The 12,592-nt window shown below is 35.0% G+C and overlaps 1 protein-coding gene across 4 annotated transcripts; it reads right to left on the minus strand.

Moving 5' to 3' along the window:
- Positions 1–734: 734 nt before the first annotated feature.
- On the minus strand, positions 735–8,270 carry LOC103444834 (protein PSK SIMULATOR 1-like). 4 transcript variants are annotated; one of them, XM_008383777.4, is made up of 13 exons: positions 7,891–8,270; positions 7,046–7,663; positions 5,883–6,208; positions 5,648–5,740; positions 5,461–5,551; positions 4,585–4,678; positions 3,933–4,030; positions 3,350–3,419; positions 2,754–2,857; positions 1,924–2,040; positions 1,706–1,782; positions 1,490–1,534; positions 735–1,407 (listed from the first exon to the last, which is right to left on the minus strand). In XM_008383777.4, exons 2-13 carry the CDS (start codon positions 7,400–7,402, stop codon positions 984–986), a joined length of 1,896 nt encoding a protein of 631 aa, XP_008381999.3. In that variant the 5' UTR covers positions 7,403–7,663; positions 7,891–8,270; the 3' UTR covers positions 735–983. The 4 variants fall into 4 exon arrangements, with proteins under 4 accessions (XP_008381999.3, XP_070665637.1, XP_070665639.1 ...); XM_070809536.1 differs by having other exon boundaries at positions 1,706–1,785; XM_070809538.1 differs by lacking the exons at positions 7,046–7,663; positions 7,891–8,270 and adding an exon at positions 6,346–6,656.
- Positions 8,271–12,592: the final 4,322 nt, after the last annotated feature.

The following is a 12,592-nucleotide window of genomic DNA, read 5'->3' on the forward strand; positions in this document are numbered from 1 at the left end:
CTCAAAGTTTTCAAGCCCTTTTCATTAGTTTTCCTTAAAATTTAAAGAGTGTTGAAAAGTGGAGTGAAGCAACAACCATTTAGGAGATAATAAAATTGCCACCTGAATTAGCAAATGATATTTTGAAAAATAGAATTTGCTAAATGCTTTAACAGCCAAAGTCTGAATTGTTTTAATAGGGCATAACAGTGTCAATCCTATCATGTTAATTGTTATTGTATTCTGAGAGAGCAGTGGAGAAGCATGAACTTTGGATTATTAATTGAATATTCTGCACATACTAGCCACTAAGGAAAGTATAAAACCAGCATCCTTTCCATCTACAGAAATTTAACTTACATTGATCAAAATACATTTCTCATCCTACATTTTGACATTCAAAACGGCCATGACTTCTCTCGTTTCTCAGCATCCATGCCCGCTTCCATGACATCGCCACCGCAACAACAAAGAGCACACGACAGGGACAAATGCCGCAGATGAACGTACAAGACATACATACACAAGAACCACTTTGCCTGTGCATTCAAATACTTCGAATTGTGTCCATCCGATCAATGACATCCAGTGCTTTGCTCCGGTCGAAATCAAAGTTAATGATAGGAACGGAGGATGGCCTCCTGATTGGAAATGGATCCTTCCTACGTTCACTTTGTTGTGATTTGGATCTTATCTGGTAAATTGATGAAGAAGAATAAAACAAAATGGACAATAAAATGAAGGAGTCGAAATGATTGAAGCTCTCTGCAGAAATCTAGCAGAGCATATTCTATTTCTTCTCTCTGCAAAAAATGCACACACACAGTGCTTACATTACTGTTGGAATCCAAGATGGGTTCTCTCTCATTACAAATCAATCTCAACCCTTCATCTAGCTAGTTGCTAGGATTACAACACCTGGCAATATTTGCATTACTTCTATATACCTTCTCACTTGGTATTTTAACATAAGTGCATACACATATTAATATCACAACTTATTCCTAATCAGCTATAGACTTATAATTCAACACACTTGTCGGGGAGTGGTTGCTACTCTTGCTCAGCCGGTTATGCTTGCTGAACCTGGTCCTTGAGGTGTCAAATTCTTGACTCTTACTAATCCCCGGCGTCAGTTTTCTCTTACTTACATATCGAAGCATTTCTTGGTCTTCAACTGTTAATATGGGTGATGAGCAGTTGGTTTTGTTCATACATAACTGAATTGCCTTCTGGTTGGGGGAGCAAAGAGGGGATTTAACAGGAGATCTAATTCCACAGTTTCCAACCCTCGTTTGGTTAACGAGATGGTGAAGCCACACCACCAGTTCAAGAATGTAAGACTCGGTTCCATGTTTATCAGCATGGTGCAGTGTCTCAATCCTCAGCAAGTCAGTTTGACCAGCAGGTTTTCGGTTCATCACCGACCTAATGCATTACAACTAATAAAATTAAGAAAATATCGGGAAATCACAAGTAAATGGAAGGCAATCTGCAATTAAGAACTCACCCAGTGTTTGCCCATTCTCCAACCCAGCCAAAGCCATGATGAGCTCTACATAAAACCGCATTGCAAAGAGTAATCAGTAAACAGAATTGAAGAAAAATGAGAGAGTTGTGAAAATAAACATTGTCATAAATGAAGAATGTGACCACCAAAAAGATTGGATGATATGTTAAACCACTCCAGTCAAGGGGGATAAAAGAAAAACAAATGAAGCTTTACTTGGTTGTGTTAGTGGCAATGGGAACTAGCCACCGCAACGTTTTCTCCATTTCAGCTTTAATTTCAGCGATTGTATGCTGCGAAAAGAAAAAGCATTCGAAGATAAGTTATAGATCAGTACATTCATGGGCATACAAATATGAGCTTACTTTGTAGTAGTACAATACAATGTAGGTGAGTTGTTAATAATTCCACTTGTTAAATAAAACTATAGATACCTCTTCCTTCAACTGAAATGACTGTAGTTTTGAGCGGAAAGCTGATTTCACACCAGGCGGGAGCCCCTGATATAAAGTATCCCGTGTGTTTGAAGGCACAGAACTTGATCGAGACACCTGGTTACATTCAAACATTAACTCAGAGGTCATGGCCCAAGTGATCTGATATAAAGCATAAAACTCCCATTTATCAAGCAACATAAACATAACATTTGATTGAAGGAGAATGATTATTGTGCTTTAACATAAAATGGGAAACTTCCTGTCATAGACCAGGTAACTACTATAACCTGCTAATTGCTAGTTATGCTATACACAACTGAAGAAAAGCTAATACACATACATTGTCCGAACATCCTACATTTATGGAATCCAACTCACAGAAATCAGAACCCAATACTTTACCACCACGCTTGAAATCTCCCAGGCATAGGACTGCTCATTAAAAAAATAGTCTAGAGGTAGCAAAAACTTTAAAAGAACAGTACGGAGAGAAACAGAGAAGGATTTTGGCACTTAAGAATAAGAGGTTGCATAACCCCACAGAAATATGTTTACCAAACTGACCTGGATACAACCCACTCTCACACTCAAAGTCAGTTGCTCCACACTAATATAACCCCCATAATAAACACATTGAAGCCTAAAAAGGTATTGAAACTTAAAACCTGCTAGCTTACGGTAAAAAAACACTGTATTTTCACCACCGTATTAAGTAGTTCACTGACAATACAAAATACTTGTTTATACTGAAGTAAAAGAAAAGAAAAGAAAAAATATTATCACAAAGGTTGAAAATTTAGGAAATGAATATAACAACATCAACTCACAAGAAGATCAATTTGAGTGATAATATTTGCATAATGCAAGGCAAGACCAGCAGACCCCAACTTTTTGTGATTGTTCTGAGAACCTTTCACAGGTTTTTCAGTATCTGCACGACCACAAAATTCACACAAAGTCACTTAATAATTGAACACTATGATTAACTTCTAAACAATTGTTATGCACAATTGAATATTACAAGAGATAAACAATACATGTACAGATATATTACAAGAGACGTTAGCTTTAATTTGGAGATGTTATCTTTACCAGATTGGAGTGGTTCCAATACCATACCATATATCAACTACACTTAAATTTGGGAATTGTTATTAGCACTCCAAAATTTAGAAAGAAAAACACTTGTGATGAGTGCACAATGAGAACTTTGGAGTGCCAATAACAATTCCCTTAAATTTTTATACTAATTCAAGAATGCCAACTTTTTAGCAGTCAGGTGCAAATTTGTTTTGTAAGTATTAAATTTAATCAAAAACAAGAAATAGCCATTATCTTTCTCAGCCTCCTGTCCTACTCCCAACTGTCCAAGCAGACTTCGAATACCAATATAAAAAATTCCATCCGAACTTTTGACGCATACCTGCATTTCCAAATGCTTCATGAATCTCCATATGTAAGAAATGAACAACATCGACAAGTTTCTCCATGACCTGTAAATAAGAGATATAAGGATAGTTGTAGAACTTCAAGGGAAATTCTATTGGCACAGTGCACCCACGATCATCGTTCAACAACCCAGAACTTAAGCACAAGACATAGAATTCACACATCCTAGAATATTCTCAAAATGTCATAATAAAAAGAACAATCTTTTTATTTCTTCAGAACCAAAAAATTTAAATCAAATAAAAGTAAAGGTCCCCTCCCTATCGCTGGCTTGCTTTGTTTATTTTTTTCTTTTCTCCAAAAAACCAATTAAGTAATTTGTTTTCCTCGAGTGGTTTAGGCTTTAACGTCTTTTTATGACATCCCTTCGAGAAATTCGGAAGAAGAGTACTTTAAAATACATGGGTGCATTCTCTAGCTGCAAATTGAAGCTTCCAAAGTTTTATTATGTGACTAACAAATATATACCCCACTTTTGTGTGCTGCATTTGATCAACAGAAAGTTATTTTCAGTTGCACCTAAGTGAGATACACAAATAGAAATACTGACTTGCTACCTCTTCCAAAATTTGGGACCAAAGTGATTTTTTCTTCAAACTTCTCACATGCTTCCTTTGACTCTTCAACTCTGCTCTCAAGATTGCAAGGCTATCTCCTACACGTGACAAGAATATACAGGCACAATAAACCAAAATTACCTTCAAGCGACTCTAACCATTTCATTGCAAACAAAACAATAAATTGAAGGAAATCAAAATTTCAAAAATATGGAAGGTTTTGTTTGTAGGACACGTTGAGATGAGGCCAACTGCCGGTATTAAAGGTTTATTGGCTTAGACCAACAATGGAAGAACATTTGAGTTCCCCGGCATGGTATTATAAAGGTACAAACAAAGAAAAAATCCGGAAATACCAAAATAGTAACAATTAAAAAATTACATAATGAACAAACTTCAGAACAAGTATTAGCATGGCATCATTATTAGATATGAGAACTGCCGAAACAGACCATGGAAAAATCTACAGTTCCACACACATACAAACACATAGAAAGTATATTGATGTACTCCTTTCTTTATGACACTCGGTCATCAACTAAAAAAAAGACTGGATAAATACAAAACAGAATAACTTTATTAACCTACAAGACCAAAATATAGAGATAAATTTTCATATGACATTGTAAAGGAAATACAAGATGCAAGTTACCTCTTTGGGTAGTACTTGAGTTGTCTTCCTCTTGAAGCTTCCGCCGATAATCTTGTTCAAATCTGTCCAAGGCATGTAACTCATGATATAATTCCTGTAACCAAGAAAAAGGTTTGCTTTCATTCAGTAAAGTTCTTGGGAACAACATATGCCCAGCAGTTGCAGTAACATTTTTTAACACCACCAATTCTTGTTTACTAAATTTTAAAGTTATCGTTCAGTAAAGTTCTAAGGAACAACATATGCCCAGCAGTTGCAGTAACATTTTTTAACGCCACCAATGCTTGTTTAATGATTCTGCAACACGAAAGAGTGCTAAATCCTAAATGCAGAACAGAAAATTTGATTGTCTTGCTTGAAAGCCCTTCAACTGAATAAGGACTACAACAAAGCTAAGCAACGTTTTGAGTAATTAACTGTAATCTTCATACGGATAGATGATTGACCAAATATTTGGTACTTCAAGCAACAAAACCTATTATACTTAGAATACAGCTGACAAAATATAAAAATAAGGAAAGTTATCAACTTTTAATGCTACAGAAACAAAGAAACGAGGAGAAACAGCCTCTTTGATCCATAATATGAAGCATTTTAATTCAGTTTCATTTGATATCCTAGTTATAGAATTCAACCATGTCGGACAAGAAAGCACATAGCTTGAGGAGGGAACCTCATTCAAGATAACTACAAACAATAAAGTAAAACTAATCCAATGACATTCTTATGCCAATTGTGTTTCCCAGTGGAAAGGAGATATTAAAAATATTATTATTTTTCTCTTCAACATTTGCATGCTGTTACAGAAACTTCTAAGGTAAGTCACTAATGGACACAACTGCTACTAGAGGTTGCATTCTCTATAGGTGTACTTACAGCTGTATTTAGAACTAACGTCATCAATTGCTGCATCACTGTCTCTGCATCTTCCTTCAATTGCCTCTGTGGTGTAATTTCTGAACCCAACCTAACATTTGGGAGATAGCACAGGTGGCAGTGTCAGAACATCGTCTAAGGAGTTAAACAGACATGAGGAAAATATCAAATTTCTTGATAGATTTACTTTTCAAAATAGCGATCCAGATTATGCCACTGAGGATCTTTACAACGATTTCCAAAACGCACTACTTCTCCCGAGAAAACTTTGAGCTCTTCTCTGCCACAATTTTACCACAAAATATTATTTCTCCAACCTTCATGTACAATTATTCAAGATATAAACACATGTTAAGAAACAAAAATAGTAATAGCTTGTTCCGATCATCCGAAAATTATACAAGGAATTTTCAATTATTAACCTCTTGTCAGCAGCAGCAATTTTCTGGAGTTCATCCATATCTCTTGATATTAAATTCTGTACCCCTTCTGATGGAAGCACAACCCCTTTTAGATGTTTGATGTTATCCTTAGAAAGGGACTGCATTAAATTTGAACCCTTAACAACTGTGTTTGCGACTTCAAAAGCCAAAATTGAAATTTTATTCCCTTTTGTTGTCACCCCTGAGGTAAAACCACTGCTTGGATTCAAATTCGTCATGCTACTACCAAGGGTGTCCAATACTTCCACTGCCTTCCCAAGGCCAGCAGTACCAGCCCTGCCCAGAAGGGAGCTTACTTCTGATACCTATAACAAGAGAATAATAAGAATAGGAATTAAATAACGGACAAACTGATATGATAATGATGCTAAATAGTTAAAAATAACTTTAAAAGGGAAGATTCCTATAAGAGTTGCATCCCCTGAAAAGGACTTTCACATACAAATGGGAACATCTTTCTGTGAAGCTCTTGATCTGTGTATAAAAGCCCTCCAATCGGGAACCACAAAAAAATCCAAGTATCTGATTCTATTCCACAAAGCTTTAACCCTCTCCCCTCATCAGTAAAAAAAACCTTCTACTTTTCGGCATTCACACTACCCAAGAGTCAAGACACAGCCTTTGTTCAACACCTCCATAAAACTACAGCCTTTATCCCTTCCCCAAAAGCCCATAATTGTATTCTTCTCACTAAATAGCGTGGTAGATACTGGAATAGCCTACCTCAAACACCTCCTTTATACTTCCTTCCTTACTTTCTAATAACGTGTTCTAATATTTGTTCAACCAAAAGACACTCTACGAAAAGCCCTGGTAATTCCTGAAACAATGTTCCTGTTTGAAGTATTTGACTTCTATTATCACCAAGTCCAGTCAACTCCCTCAATCCAAACGAAGTGGGAGAAACACACGGACAAACTTTTCTTCTAGTCCAAGTTTCACACTAGTATTTCTATGTCAACCCCAATTAAAGGTCAACTTAATACGCAATAACTCATAAACTGGCGTCTTTGAACAGCTTGTCACCCTCATTTTCTGATGACTACACTTTTAGTGTAACAGTTCCATCCCAACTCGCTACGAACAATTTGTGGTTCCAAAGGTATAGAAACTAAAAATTAACATTAAAAAGTCAGGATTACCTTTGCCACAGCCTGCTTAGACTTGTTAGATCTATTTTTGTGCGATAAGGTCCTCGACAAGTGAGGAATCCCGTCGTTGACATCATCTGTAATGAGCCCATAAGGTACCATATTATTTGTTTCTGGCAACATAAACGGGTCTCGAAATTGTTCATCCACGCCTTCACTAACTGGGGATGGAGTCGAATTGGAATTCAATTTCGGGGGCAGACCACGAGATCCATTACTATGATGGCCATCAGCAGTAGGAAGGCCTCCATTGGGGGCATTATTTACATTGACATCGTCTACAGTCGATCTCCTCCTCTTGGAGCACATCCCACCCATTGTGTTGATAAGCCACAACGTATTTTTCATACAAAATCCAAGACAAGAACTTGAAGCCTTTTCAAGAGTTAAAGCCAACCCAACTCCGGACGACTATTCCTATCGATAAAAATGCACAGGATTGAAGCAACCAGTGGCGAAATCCGAATCATCCTCAACGAGTTATAAAACAAGAATGACCAGCTCCAAAGCGGTGAAATAAGTAATACAGATATCCGGGTTCAACATAAATTACAAAACCAATTCTGATCACTTTTGGAGTTCCAATCCATCAACTCTGGATCACAGAAGCTGCAAAATAAAGAAATTAACCATAACCCATCAATCAGAAACATTCGTAACCAACATTAAACTACAATGAGGATGGAATCTGCAAAGAACAGAAAAACCCCACATCCAAAAATTAGATAAATTGCGATATTTGAGATTTTACAAATAGATACAAAGCAAACCAAGCAATAGTGGTTAGAAATTGTACAAGTTAGAGAGAGAGAGAGAGAAGAGGGGAGGGGACTTACAGCTGGATCTGTGAGAAGATGGGAGAGTTTCTGTACTGCAATACTTTTGAATAGGTTAAGAAACAGAGATGGTGATAGGAATGGAAAGATGGGTTTTTTATTTGCTTTTTTTCAGTACATGCAAAGGGAGGTACAGCAAAAATGAAACTAACGAAGAGCAGAGGGAGAACTAGAAAAACCCAGCAAAAAGCAAAAGAGCAGCAGTGAGTGAGAGGCAGTCTTTGCATTCTCTCTCCCTCTCTCTCTCTCTCTCTCTCTCTCCCCTTATTCTCTCTCTAGGTTTGGTCAGTGGAGACTCTGGGCCTGGCACAAACAGTCTCTTTCTTTCCCGTTTGAGGAGAAAGTGAAGGTAGTCAAAACGCAAAGTCACCAACCGGACTGCTCAATCTTATGTATTTTGCTCAATTTATTTGCACCCAACAAAAATAAAACAGCAATTCACCATTTACCCTCGTAGTGAAAAAAATATTATGTTTTTATATGACAGTATAAGTTCAAATACCATCGATAAATAATCTAATATATAATTTATTATTGTTATCGTTCGACTCATAAAATAAAAATAAAACAAAATTAACCTGTAATTTTCAACTTAATCATTAGCATTTGACAAAAAAAGAGTCCTAACGATTAAGCTTCGGTTGGCACTCAACTTTTCTAATAGACTTGGCCCACCAACAGAAATTGATCTATTTTTATTAAAAATACGATACAAATGTGATATATAATTTTTAATAAGAGTAACATTTTTGCTAGGTTTATTTAGTTTAGCCCGACTAGTTAGAATGAGGATCATGTTCGGATTCTCTTTGTGAGAATCCTGGGGATCTTCAAATCGTGTCTTTTATCGTACATCGTACGATCAAAAATCATTTTAAATACTTTTATTTAAAATTAAATATGAATAGTATCTAACGAAAACTGATCACATGATATACGATAAACGGACACGATTTAAAAATGTCTAGGATCCTTACAAAGAGGATCCGGAGAGGATCCTCATTCGACTAGTCATATACCAATATTGGTATACCGTATGAGATGTGTCAAGTGAAATGTGTAAACATCACATTAATTAAAGATTCTATCTTATCTAGTATTATTTTACCTTTTAGGTGTTGATTGAATGTTACATGAAGTGAAACTAAAATGTATTACAAATATATGGTGAGTCTAACATTATTTTTTTGGTAAATTATATTTTACAAATTTGTTATTTTAAATTCTCATTCATAGAAAGTTAGAAATGATACTTATTTGCATAGAATTTAAACTTCGGAATTGATAGTCCCAAATTTCAGAATTTTTTACGCGGAAATTCTAAATTTCTATATTTATGAATCTAAACAAGATAATTGATGCATATCAATTTATAAACTATGACTTTTGTCAAAATTCCAAGTTTATTCCCTTATGCATGTTTTCTTGTAAGTAATGCTATGCTTTGTCCTTGATTTAAATCCAAAATTAGTTGGACGACCTTCTTGTAGATCTTATGATGAACTCTTGCCGAGTCAACTGAGTCATGAGATGTAGGGTTCTTTTGGAAATGATGGATGTCAACTTTAGCATTTGGATTCTTTTTGGGACAAATATTTTTTTACAAGCAAGGATAAAGAGATTTCTTTAATTAACTAACATAATTACACAAACTGTTAAATGGGTAAATTCTATGATGACTAATAATTTGATCTGAGGAAAACTCTTACATGGCCGCCATATGAACAAGAAATCACTGAGAATAAAGTCATCATCAAATGGCGAGACCACATGAACTGCTAAATCGGCACAAACAATTACAACAAAACTAAACTAATATAAACTAAGAAAGAACGAATCCGCCAATCAACTTCATCTTCACAGCATCAACGACATACCTATATCCCTACATTCATATAAGATGAACAATTGATGGTCAAGATTTATTTGGTGATGCCAAGATGGACAAATGATGTGTTGCCTTCGTTTTGAGCAAGACCAAGTCAAGTATGTAACTTGGAAGATCAAACAAAGACTTTTGGGGGATTTTTCGTCCTAAAATGGGTCATATACTTTACTTCGGTCTACGGGGTAGTCGAAAGCAACCTATACCTAAAATCAAAGACATAGATAAAATGATTGAATGTATTTGATTGGGAAAAACTTACGCAAGGGAAGTGGTAAGGAGACTCTATCAACAGGATTGTTTATGGAACATCTGTCAACTCACAGTTTAACATAATATTTTATAATATTGGCACGGAAATTGAAATTAAACTGTGAGATAACAAAGAATCCATAAAGAGTCTAACTTTTGAAAGAGTCTCCTTAACATCTCTCAGTTATATATTTGTAACTTATGTTGTAAGATCCCCTTACATTGGGAAGAGTAAGGGAGGAAGACTTGTAGCATTGCTACTCTTTCGTGGGCTTATAAGTTGAGTTACGCATTCCCAATATCGTCAATTGATTTTTTGATAGAACCTTAATTTCCTTCATGGTAGAACCTCAACTTTTTTCATACTTCTTGTATTGGTAATTAGTTTATGATAGAACCTCAACCTCCTTCATGGTATCTTGGAGCCTCAATTTTCTTCATACTCCTCACATTACAAATTGATTTATGATGAAATATCAAATTTCTTCGGTTTGAAATTCGCTCATGTATGAGATAAATTACACATTCTTAATTGATTTGATATTATTGATTCAAATATGTTGACTCCCTTCTAGTTTAATTCCATATGTGTTGGTAAAATGTACTGAATGATACTAATATCTTACCAACTCATTCGTGATACTATGATGTTATTCGATGTGCTACTATATCCGTGATTTAGATTGATACTTGTCACTTTCTATGCAATATTAATAGACAATTAGACGTGATGCTGAAACTTTTGTCATATTGTAATTATGAATAACCATTTTTTTTTCATACATGTTGTGTTACTTGTTTATAAAAAGGGTAATCTCACTTGCACGGCTGGCCCAGGCCTAGTGCTGGCAGGATGATCGTTCGGGGTCCAAAATAATCGGGGGCATCAAAATTATTAGGATTATATATTTATATATGTTTTCATAAGACTATAAATTTATAAAATTTGGTTCAATGATAAAGAAATTTAACTAGAAATGGTGGTTTTGTTGTTTGAAATTAATGAGGAGGTCTTGTGTTCAAATCATCATGTGTGCTTATTTACTTTTCAATTTTTACAAATTTCTTTTCATAAGAGTATAAATATATAAAATTTGGCAAAATGATCATGAAGTTTAATTATAATCAATGGTTTTTGTTGTTTAAAATTATCGAGTTATCCTAAGTTTGAAATGCTAAGTGCATATTTATTCTTTTCATTTTTTACAAATTTTTGTTTGGTTATTAATTTATTTTTAATTAGTAGCTAGTAGCTATGTGGGTTGTTATTTTTAAACATTTGTTCCAATTCAAGACTAATCTTCAACAAAGAGTAATGCATTGACCAAATTTTTAAACCAAATTTGCAAATCTTATGACGTGTCATCAAAAAATTTAATTTAGTACCCATTTATTACTTATACATATCAATTAAAGACTCAAAAACATCATTATTTTTTTAGTCCCATATTGACAAGGTTAGTAAAGTGATGGTACATTTTTTGACGTTGTTCCGGACCTCAAAAATCTCTAAACCGGCCTTGAACAGCAGTTGAACAGTCGGTTATCATTAACCCCAGAAGCATTGCTTTTGCTTCCTTATTGGGGAATCTTAAAGTGGGTTGGTTCTTGTTTACGATTCTTTTTTCTCTTGCTATGTTTGGTATAAATTGTTTTATTTTCTGAGGGACAAAATGCTTTTATCTTGCTGATTGCCATAAGAAACCATTTCTCCATACGGTAATTCACAAAAGAAAAAACTATCACTGAACTGGTTTTCTTTCCTCTCAAAGGAAGAATATGGTATATGATTATGTAGGAATATTTTCTTTGCAGGTTGGTCACAGTTTTCAAAGACTAATTAGTACAAAGCAAAGCAAACTACTGTGACCGCTTGTAAATAGGAGAGAAGTGCTGAGAATGGTCTCTCAGAGAATCTATTTATGAATTATCTGTCACATTAAAGTTTAATATCAATTTTTATATTAATATTATAAAATATTGTATAAAAAACATGACATAATTGAGAATTCATAGAGAGTTCTATATTTAAAAGAATCTTCTTAGCATTTCTTGTAAATAGAAATAAGTCTCAAGTAATGTTATAGCATTTTGACCAACTCCAACCCTCCCCTATAGGGAAATTATAACTACATACTTTTCTTTTCTGCTCTTAGACCATCTCCAACCTTTGAGTTAAAACCTAAATTTTCATCAGTTAGATTTAATGGATTAATAAATTAGATTTAAAAATTAAAAAAAGTTTGAATCTGGACCGTTGCATTAACCAACGATCCAATAATCTCAATCGTTGGATCTCAAAAAGAGTCATTGGGTTACAACTGGTGCCCGACACCTGCCCTAACAGTGGGTCGCACCGCGTGTCTCATCTTTTATTTTTTTCGCATCCACATGCAGTGGTGGGCCAGGCCTTCACCTTAGCCAATTTCTTGCTTTAAATTTGTCCCAAAAATCAATTTTAACCCAAAATTGATTTTTGGCCCCATAATTGGAGCGGGATGGGGGAGGGGGAGGGTTGGTGGGGGTATTTAAATCTAAATTTTAGGTTCTAACTCAAGAATTAGA

Source organism: Malus domestica, chromosome 12 (assembly GCF_042453785.1).
Source record: "Malus domestica chromosome 12, GDT2T_hap1".
Classification (NCBI taxonomy): Eukaryota; Viridiplantae; Streptophyta; class Magnoliopsida; order Rosales; family Rosaceae; genus Malus; species Malus domestica.

What these genes read in the sequence shown, in the direction of transcription:
- LOC103444834 (XM_070809536.1), bottom strand. Translation starts at nt 7,402, where the DNA reads ATGAAAAATACGTTGTGGCTTATCAACACAATGGGTGGGATGTGCTCC. An exon ending in CTGGATCGCTATTTTGAAAA is followed by an intron (nt 5,552 to 5,647) that starts GTAAATCTATCA and finishes CCCAAATGTTAG; the next exon opens with GTTGGGTTCAGAAATTACAC. An exon ending in CGTTAGTTCTAAATACAGCT is followed by an intron (nt 4,679 to 5,460) that starts GTAAGTACACCT and finishes TCTTGGTTACAG; the next exon opens with GAATTATATCATGAGTTACA.